Source organism: Podarcis gaigeae, assembly GCF_964106915.1.
Source record: "Podarcis gaigeae genome assembly, chromosome: 5".
Classification (NCBI taxonomy): domain Eukaryota; kingdom Metazoa; phylum Chordata; class Lepidosauria; order Squamata; family Lacertidae; genus Podarcis; species Podarcis gaigeae.
Genome location: NC_139681.1, coordinates 15,896,929 through 15,918,220, shown reverse-complemented (window position 1 = coordinate 15,918,220; position 21,292 = coordinate 15,896,929). Strand labels below are relative to the sequence as shown.

Sequence of the window (21,292 nt, the reverse complement as noted above, 5' to 3'; positions counted from 1 at the left end):
GTGCATATACTTGACAGTGTACTCAGAAAGCACTGGAAATCCTGGAAGGCCTGCTCTCTGCCTTGCAGGCCTTTCCCCCCCTGGTTTGGGAAGGCAGGGCCAGGACTGACTCCAGCTACAAAAGCTGAGGCTGCTGAACAGACCCTTGGGCTGTGGCGTTGTTTGGAGGGTTTGTTGTGGGTAGGGGTTGCTGTTGGTTTTTGTACCTTTATTATAGATCTTGTTGTGATTTATGTGGAAATTGGTGGTGTATTTTTTATGTTTTATTTATTTATTGTTTATGACTACTTTTTATGTTGCAGTTACATATTTTTTTCATGTTGTAAACTACCTTGAGCATGGCTTGAACTGTGCAAAGGCGACATACAATTATGTATGTATGTACGAAAGGGAGGGTGTAGGAATAAGACATACAATTATGTATGTATGTACGAAAGGGAGGGTGTAGGAATAAATAATTCCCTTGTTTCTCATTTAACTCTAACAAAACAGTGTTTTTTACAAGGACTAAAGGCAGGATCCTTTGGTATTTTTAGCTTTCCCTTCTCTCATTTTTCTCTGTTTCACCCTCACAGCTAAAATCTGGATTCTATGCCCTGTATGTATACCGACTTGCCTTGTTTGCTTATGTCATTCTGGGTATGTTCATGGTATTATAATAATAGCAAAAAAACTAATATTAATCATACATAGGATTGTGCACATTTTGTAAAAAAATATTTTTGTGAGTTATTGTTTCTTTTGGAGATTTAACATATTTAAACATTTGTATAAAACAGAAAATCTGCACCACTTCCACACTCTTCAAGATATTCCCTTCTTACTGAGGGCAATCCACAAAAGTAGCATCAGGAGTTGTATGTTGCTCTCCAATTGTGAAGTCAGTTTTTCTATGCAAGATTTTGTCTTGATTCAGATACCGCAACTAGCCATAGTTGAGGAAGATTAACTATGGTTTGGTGCAGTGACTAAGACGACAAACCCTGGCTTCTTGCCAGCCAGAAAGCCAGAATCAGAAACTGTGGTTTGAAGTGAGTTTGCAAGCCATGGGATCAGCTAACTAGTTTGTCATAATTGACCCATACAGCTGGCAAAGCTGAAACCCCTTTGAAAAACAAAACAAAACAAAAAACACAACACAACACACACAGACACACACACAATATTATTTAGACTTGCATTTACCTGAAGCCAAGCTGTCTGCAAGCCACCTGGGCATTAATACCTGTCCAGCCGTCATCACACACGCATCCCCAGCTTCCATTGTGGTATACCTCCACCCTTCCTTCATTCGGTTTGTGGCCTCCTGCCAGTCGAATAGTACCTTCTGTTAGCATGAGAGAGAGAAGGATAGGCAGGTGATTAAGCAGGAAGATTCCTTCCCTCCCATCCTATGATCCTGAATACTACACACAGTCCAAGCGGTGAACACCCCCAATTATCTTAAAGAAATGTCTCTTGGCAATAAACCTTTCAAGAGAGAAAGCTTAGATCCCCAAACTCGGCCCTCCAGCTGTTTTGGGTCTACAATTCCCATGATCCCTGATCACTGGTCCTGTTAGCTAGGGAGGATGGGAGTTGTAGTCCCAAAACAGCTGGAGGGCCAAATTTGGGGGTGCCTGCCCTATAAGCCTTCTGCTGTAGAGCAAAGCCAGGAGGTCCTCATTACTCGAAACCATGACAATGACTTAATATTAAAACACAGCAGCTACAATGTCAAGCCCAAGTCAAACACTTTTAAATACTGTTTATTTTAATGAGACCAAGTTAAGCTTGTGTTTCATGCACGCACTTAAATGAATGAAAATTAAATGCACAAATATAATATGATACTAAATAAGTTGGAAAACACCAACAATGTGCTGCCTCAGATAGGGTTTTTTTTGCATTTGAAGAGAGAAGTCAGCACTGAAATAAAATCTCAGAATCTCCACTTTATTCCTTTTCATATTATCATGTTTCTAACCTCCCTAGTTGCACAAAAGAGGCTGGAAGTATATTTTTTAAAATTTATTATCTATACCTCTGAAGATTGTGGGGCAGTGTACAATATAAAAACACAAAAATACATAGCATAATAACAGACAAAAACAATAGCCCACCTCACATATTATTTCATTCATGTTTTCCCTAAAGGCTTCGGCCAGAAACTGGCAAGGAGATACCCAGCCTACCTTCATTACATCATCCAAGTCCTCCCCAACTTCAATCTTCTTATAGCAGCTTTCCATTACTCCCCCTCAGTGTTTAGCACAGAAGCTGCTGTGTATATACTGCTATAAGGAATCATGGAATAGCGAAGGGAGCAGACTGCAGCATTTGGGGACAAAATCACTGAGGTAGGAAACCTGTGCCTGAGCTGAACCACTTTAGACTGCAGGTGGGAGTCTTATCTAAACGAAGTCATCCCCCTACAAAATAAACAGATTCCTGCATATAGAAAACAGGGAGGAGGCTAGGCTGGTCTCCTTTGTTTACTAGTTTTAGACTCAGAGAGAATCTGGGAGTCCCCACCAGCACTCAGAAGTGGTACAATGCAAACAAATATTTGCCATCTCAATGAGAAAAAGGGTTAATGAGGGTCTGCCGCATGTTCTCTGCAGAAGTGGCATCCATACCTGCAAAGGGGTCACAAATTACCCCTGCATCTTCAATGTGGTCACAGTTGTGTTCTTCCCAGCTACTTTTCTTGCACTGGTCCAAGGAAAGCTCGTTGCCTGAGCACTCCACTTCATCCAGCAGGATTGGGCCCACGCCCTGTCCAAATTGAGCCCAAGACACGGCCTTTGGGGATCCGCTTGGAGGGAGACAAACATTGCACACCGTAAGGACCCACAGAGTTACACAAGAAATGTGATCCAGTATGGCAGCTTTGCGTTCATAAATGTCCCCACATAAAGTAGAGGCATTGACAGATTACCTGAAGCCCAGCTGTCTGCAAATCACCTCAGCATCTTTGTCATCCCACTGGTCGTCACAAATGGTGCCCCAAAGGCCACCATGATAGACTTCCACTCGACCCTCAAAGCTCTTTTTGCCCCCCACCAGACGAAGCGGAGATCCTACACCTGCTCTTCAGGAAGGGAGAGACAAAAAGAAGAAAGAAAGAACATGGAAAGTAAAATAAAAACTGGCTCCTCGTAGCAAAGGACAACAGTCATTTAGCAGTAACAATAAAACCTTTTATTTTTATTTTTATTTTGTTCAACGAAACCTCGTTGCTTCAGGGGTTATACTCCTAATATTTCTACTGCTGTAACAAAAGAGAAAGGGAGGCAAACCCATAATCAGAGCAAACAAGAATATTCCTCAAGAAACTAAAGGATCTATAGGGATTAAGTGTACTGTACATGGTTTCAAACACCAGCAATGGGAGTGCACAGCATCAGCCTAATGTTGGTTCTAGTACAGTGGTACCTCGGGGTACAAATGCTTCAGGTTACAAACACTTTGGGTTACAAACTCCGCTAACCCGGAAGTAGTACCTCAGGTTGAGAACTTTGCCCCATGATGAGAACAGAAATCGCGTGCCAGTGGCACGGTGGCAGCGGGAGGCCCCATTAGCGAAAGCGCGCCTCAGGTTAAGAACGGTTTCGGGTTAAGAATGGACCTCCAGAATGAATTAAGTTCGTAACCTGAGGTACCACTGTATATGGAGTCTGCAGGTTTTCATAATGCTTCAAAATCTTCTTTGACCAGAGACAACAATTAGGCAATGAAATACGCAAATTGTGTTCATGTGTGCATCCAGGGCAAAAATGCCTTTTTCAGCACCATTAAGAATGATGGTTTGTTGCTTGCTATTTTGCTAAAAGGGCTGGAATGGTCTTTTGGGTGTGCTTATACTTTTAGTAAACAAAATTAAATTAATTCTCTGGCTTACCTTGCGGTGGGGCACATTTGGCCACGGCATTTCCGTGCTTGCAGGTTCTGAACATCTCTTGGTAGCTACATTGCAACAACATCTTCTCATCCCCACGGCAGTTTGCGGACTGCAGGTGGAAGGGTATTGGACCCAAACCAGAATAACTCTCCCTTTGGGCTGTGCCAATTTCGCTAAGCCGGAAAGTAGAGCATGCAATAAGTCCAATGGAGATTAAAAGTCATAATAATAATAATAACAACAAAATACCATAACACTGTTCTGGTCCTGTGGTAAAAACCAGGAGGGCTATCACATGCCTGAACATTCCTCCATTAAAAAGAAACCAGTTTTGCACCTAGAAGCTGGGTGTCAATGGGAAAGGGTTCTATCCTAGCCTTCTTCTTGATATGCTAGGATTCTGTGGATATACCGTATATTTTTATTGGCAAGATAAAATAGGCAAAAAATGGTTGTGCATGGAAGGGGGGTTGCTGATTTCGGTGCCGGAGTTACAGTGGTGTGTATGTACAAATTAAGTCCCATTTTTAGATACAACATTTTCTTCTTACATGCTATAAGCAATCCAGTTTTTACTTCATTGTTGACTTAAGAATAAGTTGCAAATGCTACCATATGGAACTGAACTGCATTGTTACAGAAGAGGTGAGATATGTATAGGCAAGAGAGTTTCAGAGGATCATTCAGTTGCTCCAGCCCAATTTGGGAAAGTGCTACAAGTTTTATGAACCTCTTTTTATTTAAATGAAGACTACCTAAGCCCACCAATGGAGGAAATGCTATTCCACTCTAGGGAGGCAGAAGCTCTCTCTCTATTTGTCCAGTTGCCCTATTCATCGGTGGCCCCTTTATCCTTGAAGCAGATTCGAACTCAGGTCAGGTTTTCCTCACATTGGGGTTGCAGGAATTTAATATATTTAGACTGCCTTTGTCTCTTTGTCTGTTTAGGAATGAGTAAAATGTATGTATGTTTTCAATAATATTGTTATGAGTTTTAGGGGGGCAGGGAGGAAGTAGATTGTATGCAGAAACCCTTCTAACCTCTGGATCCAGCAAGTGTTAAAATATCAGCCAGGCTAGCTTCCTGTTTGAGAAGATCACCTGGGTGACGGGCCATTAAGGGAAACAAAGGGAAGGGGCTCTGTGTGAGATGGCACATGGATGGGGTCCCTCCCTCAACTCATGGTTAGTTAGAAGGACGAAGACAGAGTTAGAGCTGAGTTGCAGTGATGTGACCTAGAAGTCTGAGCAATGTTTTAGAGCAATGATTGATTTCTGTCTGAGTCCAAGGATATGGCTATGGGAGAAACAAGACCTTTTGGAGGTGTTAATGCCGTGAACCCATTCATCACAGGTTCAGGGATGATATATGTGCAAATGAACCATATATTATAAAGAAACCACAATCTCCACTGTGCCTGATTCCAAAAGGAAACACAAACCCTGGGTGAATGCCTGGAACGCCTGGAATCTCGCACTGCTCGGAGATTGGGGTGGTGTGAAAGAATGTCAAGGGAATTATGGTCTCCAGCATCTAGCATAAGAAAGAGGTGCTGCCTCCCCACAATGAGACATCTCTACCTGAGTCCCAGCTGTCTGCAGACCACACTGGCATCCCAGTCCGTCCAGTCATCCCCACAGATAGTGCCCCACAGCCCATTGAAGTACAGCTCCACTCTGCCACTCTGAATCAGTCGCACGGCACCTGTATCAAAACAGAGAGAAGCCAAACAGTACTGCACCAAATCTTTGAAAAGGCTGGGCAATGTTTAAGGGTAATCTCCCCACATCAAAACACACACGCAACAAAGCAAGTCAAGCAAAGACCCTGAATAGTTCTTTTAGTTTGGGGCTCCTTCTTCAGAGCCTCTCTAACCATGAAAACAGCTTCCTAGAGAAGGACACCCAGAGTTGCAGCAGACACAAGGGAGGCAGTTCCTAGATTCTTAGGAATCAAAGTATTATCACCTTGGCAAAAGCTGAGACCACCCTCCTCCACTTTTCCCTGTTGCTTCAACCTTATCCTTTCTTCTTTTGCAGCCATTGACTTTCAGGTCTTTTCTTAAATGGGAGGCAAGCAGTTCCTTCCACCTTGCAAGCACTCCTAGCACATAATGTTTGCAGCCGTCTCTTTAGGAGAGTCAGTGGCAGCGACACACTTGGTACTCACCTTGGCTGCAGTCACAGTTGGCCCAGCCTACGGCTCCAGAGGCAAGTTGGTAGAAGCACCAAGGCGTGGCACCACCTTCCGGATTCCTGCAGTAGTTGTGATTCCCTAAGCCCCGGTTTGGATACTGATGAACGTAATCAGGAAAGTCCAACCAGTTTAAGCACGCCGACCCAGATAATGTCACAGACAGCGAGCCGTTGTAATATCCCAAGGGCTCCGTCTCACATGCACCAGATACTGGAAGCAGAAGAGAAAAAGAAAAACTTGGCTTAAGTTGCCTCTGGGAACAACTTACCGTATTTTTTGCTCCACAAGACGCACTTTTTTCCTCCTAAAAAGTAAGGGGAAATGTCTGTGCATCTTATGGAGTGAATGCATGGTTCCTGGAGCCGAATTGCCCAGGGGCGAAAAGCAGATCATGCCTTTTTTAAAAAAAAAGAGGGAAGGGGGCATTGAAACAAAACCGCTGAGCGGCTGATCGGCAAGCAATCGGGAGGGATAAGGGACTCTAGATATAAAGGAGGCAGCCTGGGAGGGGGAGAGGTAAAAGCACATGGATCCTCAGGATTTTTGCACTGGGTCCCCCCAAATTCACCATCAAATCACATAGCATGTCCATGGCTATAGCCTGTATCAAAAAATCACGCACCCACTGTTTCATGGGGCCTCAATGGCACAAAAATGTGGTTACAAAGCACGGATCCACATGGATTCTCAAGATTTTTGCATTGGGCTACCCCAAACTCACCGTCAAATCACATATCATGTCTGTAGCCCCAGCATGAACCACAAAAATCATACATCCACTGTTTCATTCAGAATTCCCCCCCACGTTTTCCTCCTCTAAAAACTAGGTGCATCTTATGGTCAGGTGCGTCTTATGGAGCGAAAAATACGGTAGGCAGAAGTGCCAGAGGCAAGTTATTATCTTTCGGCTTGCTCCTCATCTGCAGGTAGAGATGAGCTGAAAACGCCCATTCTTTCTGTGGCCTGCAAAATGCGGAGCCATTTCAGCCATTTGCGGGATGGAGGGGAGGCACCTGGTTGGCCACTGTGAGAACAGGAAGCTGGACTAGATGGGACATGGGCCTGATCCAGCACTCACTTCTTATATTCTTTGGCAGTGCTGGGTTATTCAGTTGGCAGACTCAGCATGGACTCAGGGCATACATATGCCATTTCAAAAAATAAAAGTTTATTTTACTGTTTAGTATTGATTTTATTGTGAATGGCACATGGGGAAGGCACCATAAACTTTTAAGTGTTTAGAACATCAAGAAATTGAGGAGGCTCGTTTAATCAAAGACTTGTAGGATTGGAAGGGAGCCAAAGGATAATCAAGTTCACCCCCTAGGAATCACAGGTAAAGAATCCCTGGCAGATGGCCATCCAACCTTTGCTTAGAAACCTCCAAAGAAGAAGAGTCTACTGCCTTTCAAGGGAGTCCGTTCCACTGTTGGACAGCTTTTCCTGTCGGGAAGGTCCCCCTAATGCTTAGTTGGAATCTGGTTTTTTGTAATTTGTTTTTTTTTTAAATAATATTTATTCAGAATTTCATAAAAAGACATTTACAAAAAGCAAAAAAACAACAGAAAAATAGAACAAGAAAAAACACAAAAAGAAAAAAGAAAGAAAATACAAATCTCAAATTGCATCTTTTCAATTACTTATTTCTTGGACCTCCTCACACCTCCCTTTTTGTATTCCACTTTAATTTGTTATTCCAGTAAATTCTTCCCATATTTTTCAATTTTAACTTAAGTGATTTGTCTTGACAAAGATTTAACAATCTTATTAATTAAATCCACATATCCTTTCCATCTTTTACACACAAAATACCTTAAAATTTCAAAGTTTAAACCATATTTATACATTACTCCTTGAATCCTTTCCTGGTTTTTCGTAATTTGAATTCATTGGTTTGGGCCCTACCCTCTGGAGCAGCCAAAAAGAAGCTTGCTCCCTCTTCCATGTCGCAGCCCTTCAGATATTTGAAGATGGCTATCATATCACGTTTCAGCCTTCTCTTCTGCAGGCTAAACGTACCCAACTCCCTCAACTCTTTCCTCGTAAGGCCTATATAAACTATATAAACAAGACACAATTGGGAGGGGGGGAATTCCAGAGGTAAATATTTTCTTCCATTGTGTGGAAATTTGACAACAGGATAGCGAAAATGGATTCCATATGCCCCAATGGTGGCCAGGAGATTGATAACTGACGAATTGGAAGAATAGACATACCGTTCCCCTTAATCAATGGCTTGACAACATTGGCAGCATATGAACCTAAGGACACAAACTTTCTTTGGATAAATACAATGATATTTGGAATGAGTTTACACAGAATGTATTCGGTTATTGATAATTATGTGGGCATTAGGATAATTAGAATATACACATCTGTATACAGTGGTACCTCAGGTTACATACGCTTCAGGTTACAGACTCCGCTAACCCAGAAATAGTGCTTCAGGTTAAGAACTTTGCTTCAGGATGAGAACAGAAATTGTGCTCTGGCGGCGCGGCAGCAGCAGGAGGCCCCATTAGCTAAAGTGGTGCATCAGGTTAAGAACAGTTTCAGGTTAAGTATGGACCTCCGGAACGAATGAAGTACTTAACCTGAGGTACCACTGTATTAATGAACGGTAATGTAACAGTGTTTTTTCTCTTTTTTCCCCCTCACTCACTTTTTTCTTTCTCTTTTTTTACTCTATCTTTTTATAAACAAAATTATAATAGGTTATATATATATATATATAACCAGAGAAGGGCAACCATGATGATAATGGGTCTGGAATATATATGTTACCTGTTCCTCATAAGTCTTGATTTCCAGACCCATTATCTTCATGGTTGCCCTCCTCTGCCCACATGATGGCGGCAGTTTCTCTTGCTCCCCTTCTATTTTTTGGAATTGGCATTCATCTATGAGACTCTCACCATCGCCACTTCGAAGTGCCTCACTATGTTATGATCATGACATAGCATCATCCTAGAAGCATTGGTAGGGTCTGGCAATGGCAGGCCACCCTGGACAGTAGCATGGTCCAAGCATTGTTCCAGAGGCAATTTTTTTCGTGGGGGAACAGTGCCCCCCGCCAGAGCCCGAATAATGCCTCTAGAATGACATTACATCATGATGTACCATCATTCCAATTGAGGCTTTGTGGGGAACAGGGAAGCAACCTGTTCAGAAGAGGTGGGCAATGCGGGGGGGGGGAGCAGCTGCTGTCGCTTTCTCCCCAGTAAACCCCTCACCATCGCTCCCAACTATGTTTATTCATGTTCTCCGTCTCTTTAAATCCACCCACTTATCCACCCCTTTTCATAGTAAAGGTTCCATTGGGAACTTTCAGGTCAGTGTTCTCTGATGAGCCTGTTCCCACTATTCTGTGGGTGGGTTGAAAAAAAAAAAAAAGGAAAAGGAAAACTGTTCCAAGCTTTGCACCATGAAAAGCTAAACTGTCTGGCCTGCATAAATTTTGCAAATGTATGCATATTTTATATAACGTTTGCATAATGCAAGGCACCGATGCCTTGCTCACTGGAACTCTTGTTAAGCCTTCCACTCCGGTTTGTGGCTGTATGGGAGAAGGCCAAGGCTGAGAACGTCTTCTCTTCCTGCCTGGGAGCAGAAGTAGTTCTGCTCATTAGGTAACACTGCCACAGCTCACCTGACCTTGAGATAGGAGTGGATTCTCGGGGCTATGGAGGATTAGTATTTGAGGGAGCACGCACCTCTTCCCTGTTCTGTTCTCCCACCCTGAAGTCTCTCCACAGAGTTCAAGGAAGGAAGAATCTTTTAAATCTCATGGTACACACACTCTCTCTCCATCCAGCAAGCCAGTCTCCCCCTCACACACATACATTTCCCTTTTTTATTAACCAGCGAACACCCTCAACATGCTGTAGGCCCGGCTGAGCCAGTGTGGTGTAGTGGTTAAGAGCGGTAGTCTAGTAATCTGGGGAACCGGGTTCGCGTCCCCGCTCCTCCACATGCAGCTGCTGGGTCACCTTGGGCCAGTCACACTTCTCTGAAGTCTCTCAGCCCCACTCACCTCACAGAGTGTTTGTTGTTGGGGAGGAAGGGAAAGGAGAATGTTAGCCGCTTTGAGACTCCTTAAAGGGAGTGAAAGGCGGGATATCAAATCCAAACTTCTTCTTCTTCTTCTTCTTCCATTTAATTCCCCCCACCCTTATTTGAATTTGCAAACTAATATATTTTGTCCCTTTAGAATCCAGTTTGCTTCCAAACTGATCAGCATGGGACCACACAGATTTGGTTGCAGAAAGAATGTTGATAATGACAAAGACGAAATTAGAGGGAATAACAATACTTAAATTACCGGTAATTTTCTGCTGTATTCTTACCTGTGTTCTGCAAATTATTCTGACTGGGCTGGGATCCCAAGAAAGCCTGCAAGGGGGAGTGGGGGGCGGGGGGGGGGGAGGAAGGAATAGCAAACGTGCAGAGATGATTATCCCATAAAATAAACATAGATTTCTGTCCCTAATGCTGTGAAGCCCATTAAGAGCACAGTGGAAACACACGTGCATTCGCAGGCTCGCCTGCCTCCCTCCTTGCTGTCATCCATTTGCACTTTCATCCATTTGCACTTCTGCCTAGGAGGCAACTAGAGGAATAATTGCTGGGCTGCAGGGGCTTTGCTCATGGGCTGCTGAACGGCTGCTCATCCATACTTGGAGTTTATGTAAGTGCTCTGGGAGCAGGGAGAAGGGGTGGAGAGAGGCTGCAGATGGCAGCTGAAAGAGTAATCGTTGTACCTACCACAGAGTAATGAATGGTCCACATTGGTACTTGCTTCTGTAATTTAGGGAAGTTTTTCTCTCCATTGTTTTTAGAGAAAACAGGTCACCAAAGAGGGCACCTCCCTGTTGCCCTGACCTCCCTGCATTGACCCTTTAGCAGAATACTAAATGCTTCTACGAAGCTTTCCCTTCCACTAAATCAAGAAGGACCTGCTAGAATCATTCTCAGAAGCGCAGAATGTAACCCTCCTCTCCAGCCCGATATTGTGTTGTGCATGGGCCGGTGTGCAAAGCAGCAGAAAGGAAATCAAATTCAAAAAGGCCTGAATTTTAGCTGCAAAGAATGCACTCCTGATTATACCTTTGAAGACACGGCTTGAGCTTTCTTGCACCTGACATGGGGGTGGTGGACTTGTTACTCCCAAAATGGCCTGGTGGGCTGAAGGTTCCCTACACATGTTCTAGTGAATCTGGAGAGACCCTTAAGTATAATCATTCAGGAAAATCACACTAACAAAATTTTAATGGGACATCCCTTAAAGGAAAAAATATGTGACCATAAATTAGGGACTGCCCCCAGTAAATGGCAACAATTTGAAGCACATCTCAGTTAAGCTGCTTCGCTTGGCTGTTGGCTGGAAAACGAATAAGGTCCAAGCATAGGGCAGAGGAATGGATGGGCTGAGTATACTGTTCTGGAGCCCAGAGTCCTGTCCCACAATATAAGCCCACTGCCTTGAGGGAAACAGTGAGGATAAATGGTAGAACATGCTTCAGGATATTTATGCAAACTTATCTTGTGAGATTTGCTGGAGCCTCTCAGAGGCAGTGTTAGAACAGCTTGCACATCGGCTCTTCCTCTATCTGACCATGAGTGGAAGCTCACAGGGCATGTTGGGTCCAGGCTCACAGAACCATGGAGAGCTCCCAGTGAGCAACTTGCTCTAAGGAGGGCTAGGATTCAACTCATCTTCTATATTGTTCCTGGGATGAGACCCTTTTGCAAGGAGTGGAAGGCCTTAAAGGGGGATTCCTCTGGCCCAGAGCCTAGCAATTCACTGTTAGTTTTCTCCCAGCTTGTGAACCATACTGATGGGCAGGCATGAGGGTGCCTGGGTCCCTTGGCGTGAAGGGGGCTGGTTTCTTGAGAAGATGCAGGCTCAGCGTTTACAGAAGTTTTTAATGTTTGATGTTTTATTGTATTTTTAATATTTTGTTGGAAGCCGCCCAGAGTAGCTGGGGAAACCCAGCCAGATGGGCAGGGTATAAATAATAAATTACTATCATCATCATCATCTCTGGAAGTCGCAATTCAGGGGTCACTCACTTGAGAGGTCCGTAGCTAACAGACTCAGGCAGGGTGTTCGTAGGGTAGACAGATGCAAAAGAGGACAATATTCCGACGCCTTTAATATTGACAAAATACACTTGCAAAATTCCCTCATTTGTATAGCTCTAAAGAGTACTGGAGTCCATGTCCTCTTTATCATCTTTGGCTCTGGTGCTGCTGGTCCAGCTCATATGGCTGGTCAGCTCATTGTTAGATTCCAACCTGCTGCTCAGGGCAGAAGTCATTATAATTCTGAACAATGATATGCTGGGCATAGCTGCTGAGCAGTTAAAGTCCATCCCCTGACCTATGAGAATGAACCCAAATCTGTGTCGTTTTGAGCAGCCCACTGCCCTGGGGATGAAAAGGACTGTTTCTGATTCTTCAGGTGGGGAAATGATCTATACTGCTGGCGAACTGCTGTGAGACCAGCAAGAATCTGGCTAACTGGGTAAGGAGGAGACATGTATCTGATTCAAGAAGACTTTGAGAGAGTGCAATGACATCCCATTTGAAGAAGAGAGATAACCATTTCATTTTACTTCTGTCCTTTCTTCATTACCAAGGTTGACTGATTCAGCATTTATTTGACACTGAAGAACAAACCAAAGGCACCGACTTATCTCTTTCCCACACACAAACCTGAAAGGACACCCTTCATAGCTTTGAAGGCCACTGTCGCTTGAAATTGCATTGCTGGTTTCAAGTCTTTGTTCCATGTGAATTTCCAATATCATCTCCATATGTTCGATTTAATGGCTGCTGGTGCAACTCAGTAGCTTGCAAAGCTTTAAAATGTTCTATGACTACCATCTACTGGACAAAGAACTGTTCACAGTTCCAGATTCTATATACTTAACACACACAAACAGAAAACCACCTGTCCCAATTTTCCCTGTTTCATAAAGTACCATTTCCATTTCATTTGTACATAAGCAGCAGCAAAGAGAAAAGGATCTCTCCAGATTGAATGAATGGACAACATGGAAAATGAGAACCAAGGTATGTTAACTTTTCAGTGTTCAAAATTCCAATTTCACATATATACTGATGTGGTCTGAAATGGTATCTATTGAGGGAAAAGAACTTGGGATCATGGACAGTTCAATTAAAATGTCAAACCGAAGTGAGCATCCCTGTTTATGGGCTTCACAGAAAGAAAAGGGAAAGGTATGCATGCCTCCCTGAATTCAACTCCCAAACCCAAGTAAGAGTGCATAGAGTTGAGTTGCAGCATTCAAATGATGAAACTATGTCGTCTACTTAGGAAGGTCCTCTGATGATAGAAATGCTCAAAACAATCCACCTCAATGGTCAGCCTCTTGAATTATCCAGTGGACTAAAATCAAAGTTTTCCAAAACACCAGATTGGCTTTGTAGAAGTAACAGCATATTTCATGGTGTTGTTATTTTTTAATTGCCTCAAGCATAAACTCGGTTTTAAATACTATTTTGTTTTACTGGAGTTTGGCTGTCTTACTAGCATTAATAGGTCTATTGCTATGATTTCCCTTTATAAACCCAGCGAAACAACCAAAGTGATCCTTAATGGACTAGAATCTCACTTCCGGCGCACCGCGATCTCAGCGCAAGCAAGGTTCTTACCGGGAGGGGAGAACCTGAGCTATTTTGGAGGGTGGGGGCAACTCCAGGGCGCGGAGACCCCCAAAAATACTTCTGGAGGGTGTTCAGAAGGTCTGGTTCCCGGCACGACCAGGAGAAAGATCGACCCGGCCACCAGGTAACCTCTAAGAGGTGAAGAGAGCGGCGGAGAGATCTTGCAGGTCGAGGGACGCCATTACCTACCTCCAATTAGCGAAGCCCTGAGCCTGCGGAGAAAGCGGTCCGTTCTCAAACTAAGAACTCCGAAACGAAAAGAAAACATTCCAATTTGGTGGTCAAAAGACCAAGCAACAACAAGGAAGTCTCGGAGCAACAAAGAGGAGTGAACGGAGTTTAGCTGAAAACCGAAAATCAACCCAGACGCAGCGCGACGCCAGTGTGAGAGGAAAGTGAAAGTGAGTTGCCTTGGTGGATAAGATAAGATATCTCCTCTCAGCCGTCCCCTCAGGACAAAAGGAAAAAAAAATTGTGGTGTACTGTTACAGAAGGGGGGAAGGAGAGAGGCCAAGGAAAAATATCTGGAGGGAGGCGTCCTCGGCGAAACGGAGGGGGAAAGGAGGAGAAAAGACGCTTCTTTGTTCTTTGTTCTGTGCGATAAACGCAAGGGATTCCAAACCGGAAGAGAAGCCCCTGCCGCCATTAGAAACCTTTGAGAGTGAATCTGGCAATAGGCGGAAAGGGGAGAGGAAAAAAGGACAGTGATATACACCAGCGAAACTACTACACTGTAGGTGATTTTCTCCTCTTTATATTACTGAGGCGCTTGACTTTTTTTTCTTTTCCTTTACTGGACTGAAACATGAAAACCGGAATTTTCAAATATTGATTTACGTGAGTGATTAAAAGCAGAAGAACTAAGATAAAGGGACATCTTAGAAAGAAACTGGGAATGCTATTTGTTTATGAAAGACTGAATTGATATCTTGGAAATATAGGGGAGAGCAACTTTGGGAGAGGAGACGCCGAAAAGCTAATGTTAAATTAAGGATCTGGCGACATCTAGTGGCGAAATGAAGATTGTTTAATTCTTTGACCGGTTCCCCTTCCCCTTCTCTCTCCCCCCTTCTCTCTCTCTCCATCTCCTTTACTCCCCCTAATTGTTTTCTATCTTCCCCTTGCTTTTCGGTTTTGCGATCCCTTTGTTAGTTGTTTCCGAGCCACCACCCAGCCTGATTGGAGGAAAGAAGACCAGTTGATTGAGGAAAAACTGGACTGGGCGGAAGAGGAATTTGAAGGACTTAAGGGCAAAACTTCTATAGTGTCTACAGTGATTATAAGGAAAATATAAATAAGGGTTGGATAACCTAGGAGGGTCAAGGATAGAAAGTCAACATAATAAAGGCTGAGAAGACTGATAGATATAACAAAAGAGTTAGAAAGAAATACGGAAGGCACCGCCAGGGAGGGGTGGGAACACAAAAATAACAGGATGTCGCACACAGGAAAGAAGGGAACAAACGGGGGAACTCCTAGTGATAGAAGGGGGTCGAAACAAGAGGCAGACTTTAAGACCGATATTTTGAAGGTGCTTGCTGAAATTAAACAGAGTCAAACCAATGTAGAACATAAGTTAGAACAAGTAGATAATAGGATTGGGAGATTGGATAAAAAGATGGACGAGACAGTGAATGAACTAAAAGGCCAAATAAAAGAGATATTTAGGAGAACACAGCTCAATGAAGAAGGATTAAAAAAGACTAGATCGGAGTTAAAGGATATTAAAAGAGAAAAGGAAAAGATGAAAGCGGAAGTGATGGATTTAAATAAGGCACAGGAGGAGATGAAGGATATTATCGCAATGAATGAATTGAGGCAGAGGGAGGTGAACTTAAGATTGAGGGCGGTGCCAGAGACACAAAATGAAAATGTTAAGGAGAAATTAATAAAGGAGTTAGCGGAATGGATGGGGATGACAGTCGAGGAAATGGCCAAAAAAGTGCAGAGTGCATTTAGAATGCGAGTCAGTTCAACAAGAGTAAAGAAATATACAGGCGATTGCCTGATAACATTTAAGGATAAAGAAATGAGGAATAAGATACTCTTAAGGAATAGGGAAAAGAGATTGAATATAGAGGGAAATTATATTATTATCTTTAAAGACGTCCCAATCAGACTACTTAAACGTAGAGATTCTTATAAATTGTTGGTGCAAGCACTGAAGAAAAATAAAATTGAATTTAGATGGGAATTCCCGGAAGGGTTATCCTTTATATATAGAGGCAAGAAGCATAAGCTATCAAACCAGGAGGAAACCGGGAAATTCTTGAGGAAATATAAAGAATTAAGGGTGGAGATGAACGGAAAGGGGGGAGCGGAAGGAGGAGCCTCAGGAGAATCTGAATCAAAAGAAGAGGAGGAAGGGGGAGGGAGTGGACCGGAAGAAGAGATAGAAGGAGAGCTAGAAGAGGAAGATCCAGGAAATTTATAAAGATAAGGAAAATTTAAGGGAACAATAGAAACAATGGGGTTAAAAATCTGGAGTTGGAATATTAATGGGATGAACGACAAAAAAAAGAGGAATAAAATTGAACAATATCTGAAAAAGAAAAATCTAGATATTATTTGTCTCCAAGAAACGCACGTAGCAAGAAGGCACAGGAAAATACTGATTAATAGGAGGTTAGGAAATGAATTTGAGTCTTTGGACAAAGAGAAGAAAAGAGGGGTGGTTTTCTATATCAAAAATAAGATTGAGGCTAAACCAATATTTAAAGACGAAGAGGGCAGAATAATAGGGGTCCGTATCAATTGGCAAGGAGAAAATTTGGTGGTAATTGGGGTATATGCCCCAAATGATAATAAGTCGGAATTTTTTAAAAAATTGGAAGAGAAAATATGTGAATTTGTCGATCAGAAAATTATTCTAATGGGTGATTTGAACGGGGTGGTCTCTCTAGAAGCTGATAGGTGTAGGGAAGGAGGAAGTAAGAATGGGAAGCTACCAAAATCCTTCTTCTCAATGGTAGATAACGGTAATTTGATAGATATTTGGCGTCTTAAACACCCACTGGATAAACAATTCACCTTCCACTCCGAACCAAACCAGTCGTTGTCACGTATTGATCAGATATGGATCTCAAACGAATTATGCCCAAGAATTAAACTAATAGAAATAAGACCGAGTGTATTCTCAGATCACAATCCGGTGGAGTTGGAATTAAAAAGCCTGGAGCCGAGAACTTTTAGATGGAGATTAAAGGATTATCTGCTGGAGGATCAAAAAATTGTTGAGATAGCGCAGGAAAAACTAAAGCAATATTTCATGGAAAACCGCGGTAAAGGAACAAAAGCTAACGTAGTATGGGAAGCAAGTAAGGCAGTAATAAGAGGTTATTTTATCCAGCAGAATGCAATCAAAAACAAGAAGAGAGAGAAAGGGAAAGATGAGATTTTGAAGCAGATAATGGCAAACGAACAGAAATTATCCCAAAAACCCAATTGCCAGAAAGCAAAAGAAAATATAAAAATTTTACAAGCTCAATTTGCCACAATAATAAACAGAGAGGTGGAATGGAATATAAAAAAATTAAGACAAAAAAACTTCGAGTTTGCAAATAAGTCAGGCAAGTGGTTAGCATGGCAAATTAAAAAGAGGAAGGAAAAGAGCACAATAAACAAAATAAAGGTGGGAGAGGAAGAGAAATCAGATCCTAAAGAAATTAGGGGAGAGTTTCTCAATTATTATAGAAGATTATATTCCAACAAAGAGAAAATTAGTTTAAGGAGAATAGAGAGATTTCTGAAGGATAAAGGGGCGAAAAAAATCTCAGTGGAGGAAAGACAACAGCTGAATACCCCAACAGGAAGTGATGAAATAGAAGACGTAATTAAAGAGTTAAAGAGGGGAAAAGCCCCAGGTCCTGATGGATTCACCGCAGGTTATTACAAAGAGATGAAATCCATTTTGGTGGGACCTCTGAAAGAAACTATGGATAACATTTTAAGGAAAGGAGAATTCCCAGAGACCTGGAAAGAGGCATACATTACGTTTATCCCCAAGCAAGACGCAGATTTAACTCAGGTCAAAAATTATAGACCGATCTCACTGCTAAATGTAGATTATAAAATATTCGCCGGGATCCTTGCAAAAAGACTGAAGAGGCTACTATCAGAGACTATTCATAGGGATCAAGCGGGATTCCTGCCAGGACGGCAGATGAGAGACAATACAAGAAATATAATTAACATGCTAGAGTATTTATCTGTCAAGATTAACAAACAGGCCATAATGATGTTTGTCGATGCCGAGAAGGCATTCGATAATGTTATTTGGAACTTTATGTTGAAAAATTTAGAACATATAGAAGTGGGGGAGGATTTCTTTAATGGAGTAAAAGCCATATATACAGATCAGAAAGCCAGGCTGATTATCAATAATATAGTGACAGAAGAAATAAAGATACGAAGAGGAACAAGACAGGGCTGTCCGCTCTCCCCGCTTCTGTTTATAATGACCTTAGAAGTACTACTAAACTCTATAAGGCAGAACCAAAAAATAAAAGGAGTGTTAGTTGGGCAGAATGCATATAAGATCAGAGCCTATGCGGATGATGTAGTTATAATGACAGAAGAACCAACAACTGCAACAGGAGAGATATTAAAGGAATTAGATCAGTTTGGAGAGGTAGCAGGGTTCAAATTAAATAAGAGTAAAACAAAAATAATAGGTAAAAATTTGGATCAGAAACTAACAGAAACAATTCAACAGCAAACGCAAATAGAAGTGGTTAAAAAAGTGAAATATCTTGGCATTTGGATAACACCTAGGAATATAGATCTGTTTAAGAATAACTATGAATCGACGTGGAGGGAAATAAGAAAAGATTTGGAAATTTGGGGAGGGCTGAAACTGTCGTTTTGGGGAAGGATTAACACAATTAAGATGAATGTGCTGCCGAGGTTGATTTTCTTATTTCAAACTATCCCTATAATTAAAGGAAGCCGAATCTTTAAAGAGTGGCAACGAGTGTTGTCGAGATACATATGGCAGGGAAAGAAACCTAGGATTCAGTTTAAACTATTAACAGACATAAAAGAAAGGGGGGGCTTCGCCTTGCCGGATGTGAAATTATATTATGAGGCGGTTTGCCTATGTTGGGTCAAAGATTGGGTAAGGCTAGAGAACAGGGAATTATTAGACTTGGAGGGTTACGATAACAACTTCGGCTGGCACGCCTACTTATGGCGGGATAAATGGAAGATACACAAGGGATTTGGGAATCATATTTTCAGAGGACCTTTAGTTGAAATATGGGATAAATATAAAAATCTGTTGGAACCAAAAACCCCACATTGGCTTTCACCTCTAGAAGTCATGTGTGCGAGGACTATTAATATGAGAAGTAAATGGGCAACATATAACCAGTTAATAATTAAAGAAGATGGGAAATGGATTGTACGACCATACGATCAGGTTAAAGAATATGTCCATGACTGGTTACACCATCTCCAGGTGAACCAAATGTTCAGGAAGGATCTTAAAGAAAGAGGCTATGCAGAGAAGGAATCTAAGTTTCAGACGGAGATTATAAACAAAGAAGAAAAAATTGTTTCGAAAATGTATAGGATACTGTTGGATTGGAGTTTAGGGGATGAGGAGGTTAAGTGTGTAATGATTCGCTGGGCAAAGGATGTAGGACATAATATACTATTTGAAGATTGGGAAAAACTCTGGAAGGAAGGACTAAATTTCACGGCGTGTGTAACGGTAAAGGAAAACATAATGAAGATGTTTTACAGATGGTATTTAACACCTATGAAATTATCGAAAATGTATAAGGTGGATAACAAGTGCTGGAAATGTAGGGTTAGTGAGGGTTCCTTCTATCACATGTGGTGGGAGTGTGGAAAAGTTAAACAGTTCTGGGAAAAAATCTATATAGAACTGAAGAAGATTTTAAAATATACGTTTCCAAAGAAAGCAGAATTTTTCCTACTAGGTATATTGGGTTATGAGATAAGAAAAGAAGATCATAGATTAGTATATTATGCAGTTACAGCAGCAAGAGTAATGCTGGCCCAGATGTGGAAAAAGCAGGAGACACCAACGGTGGAGGAATGGAGATTTAAGCTGTTGGATTATATGGAATTGGACAGACTTACAGGCAAAGTAAGATACATAAGAGACCAAAAGTTCACTGAGGATTGGGGAAAATATGTAGATTACTTGGAACTTATTAGTCAAGGGAAAATAACGCTAAAGGGATTTAGAGACGCACTGTGAAAGATTGTGAGTTATTGTTTAAAGAGAATAGGAGACTAAATAATATGTAAGGTCAATATACACTAAGAAACGTATATAAAAAGGTACAATGACAATATATACCAAGAAATGTGTAATTTAAAGTGTTACTTCGAATGATTTTCGGGAAAGCTAAAGGAAGTTTTGAAAATGAAGATTAAGAAATGTGACCAAAGTGAAAATTAAGTTTTTATATATTTCTCTTACTATTATCTCTTTCTTTATCTTTATTTGTCTGTGTAATACTTTTACTTTTGTATGTTTATATGTGTGTGTGTGTACATATTCTTTACTTCCATGAAATAAAAATTTAATGAGGAAAAAAAAAATACTATTTTGTTTTACTGGAGTTTGGCTGTCTTACTAGCATTAATAGGTCTATTGCTATGATTTCCCTTTATAAACCCAGCGAAACAACCAAAGTGATCCTTAATGGACTAGAATCTCACTCCAGCCTTTGGAATGTGACAACTGGGGGAGGAAGGGAGAGGAGACAGTGTGTGGCGGAAGAGATGTGTGAGTTAGCTCATTGCTCTTCTTCGCAATTTCAAGCAGGATTACTAGTTGTGCTGTCTTGTTTTTGAAGTCCACTAGATTCCAATAGGCTCTGTTTGTATATATGTTTGCTATGAAGCTCCAGGGCTCTCTCTAGCCCAAAGAAAACTAGTCCCTGTAAAGATGCTCCTGGGATTCTCGCAACTTCAGGAAAGAATGAGCGCTTAAAATAACACTTCTCTCCATGGAAATGCTACTTTTAAGATGTAGACCTCTATGAGTCTTAATTTTTCAAAGCTCTTCATAATGGAAACTATTGTATTCCTCATAGTATAGGTAGGCAAACCAAAGGCAACCAAAATTACAGCAACTGGGAATCTGCTGCAAAGGAACAAATGAGACAGCCAGTGGATTTGCATTCACTGTATGTACTGGCAAGTCAGACAGCATGGGATGGGCTTGATTAAGGGAGCTCCACCCTAGCCCAGCATGAATGAAGATGCTACAACTCACAACTGTTGGGGAGCAACACCCTCCTTTGCTATCTTACACTTACACACACACACACACACACACACACACACACACTGTAAAAATACTGACAGAGGAGTTAGATACCTTTAACCATTCTAGCACCCACCTAATACTTTCAGTTTCTGAGTCCAGACCTCACACCCATTTATCATAAAACAATCAACCAGCACTGGAAGAGCAAGTCTCTAATGCAGCATTTGGAACATGGGAAAGACATGCAGTCTACAAAACAACAAGAACAACC

The 21,292-nt window shown here is 41.8% G+C and overlaps 1 protein-coding gene across 2 annotated transcripts in view; it reads right to left on the bottom strand.

Annotated features, from left to right (window-relative positions):
* LOC310844292 (neurotrypsin-like) overlaps nucleotides 1-21,292 on the bottom strand; it is a 44,656-nt gene that overhangs the window by 16,746 nt on the left and 6,618 nt on the right. The window contains exons 4-10 of one of the 2 annotated variants that reach the window (XM_083738325.1): nucleotides 10,427-10,472; nucleotides 6,054-6,290; nucleotides 5,465-5,588; nucleotides 3,884-4,056; nucleotides 2,921-3,068; nucleotides 2,619-2,797; nucleotides 1,186-1,330 (exon numbers count right to left, since the gene is read on the bottom strand). In XM_083738325.1, coding sequence (XP_083594451.1) covers nucleotides 1,186-1,330; nucleotides 2,619-2,797; nucleotides 2,921-3,068; nucleotides 3,884-4,056; nucleotides 5,465-5,588; nucleotides 6,054-6,290; nucleotides 10,427-10,472 — 1,052 coding nt within the window. The remainder of the gene's footprint in view (nucleotides 1-1,185; nucleotides 1,331-2,618; nucleotides 2,798-2,920; nucleotides 3,069-3,883; nucleotides 4,057-5,464; nucleotides 5,589-6,053; nucleotides 6,291-10,426; nucleotides 10,473-21,292) is intronic. The other variant, XM_083738326.1, reaches the window with a different exon arrangement.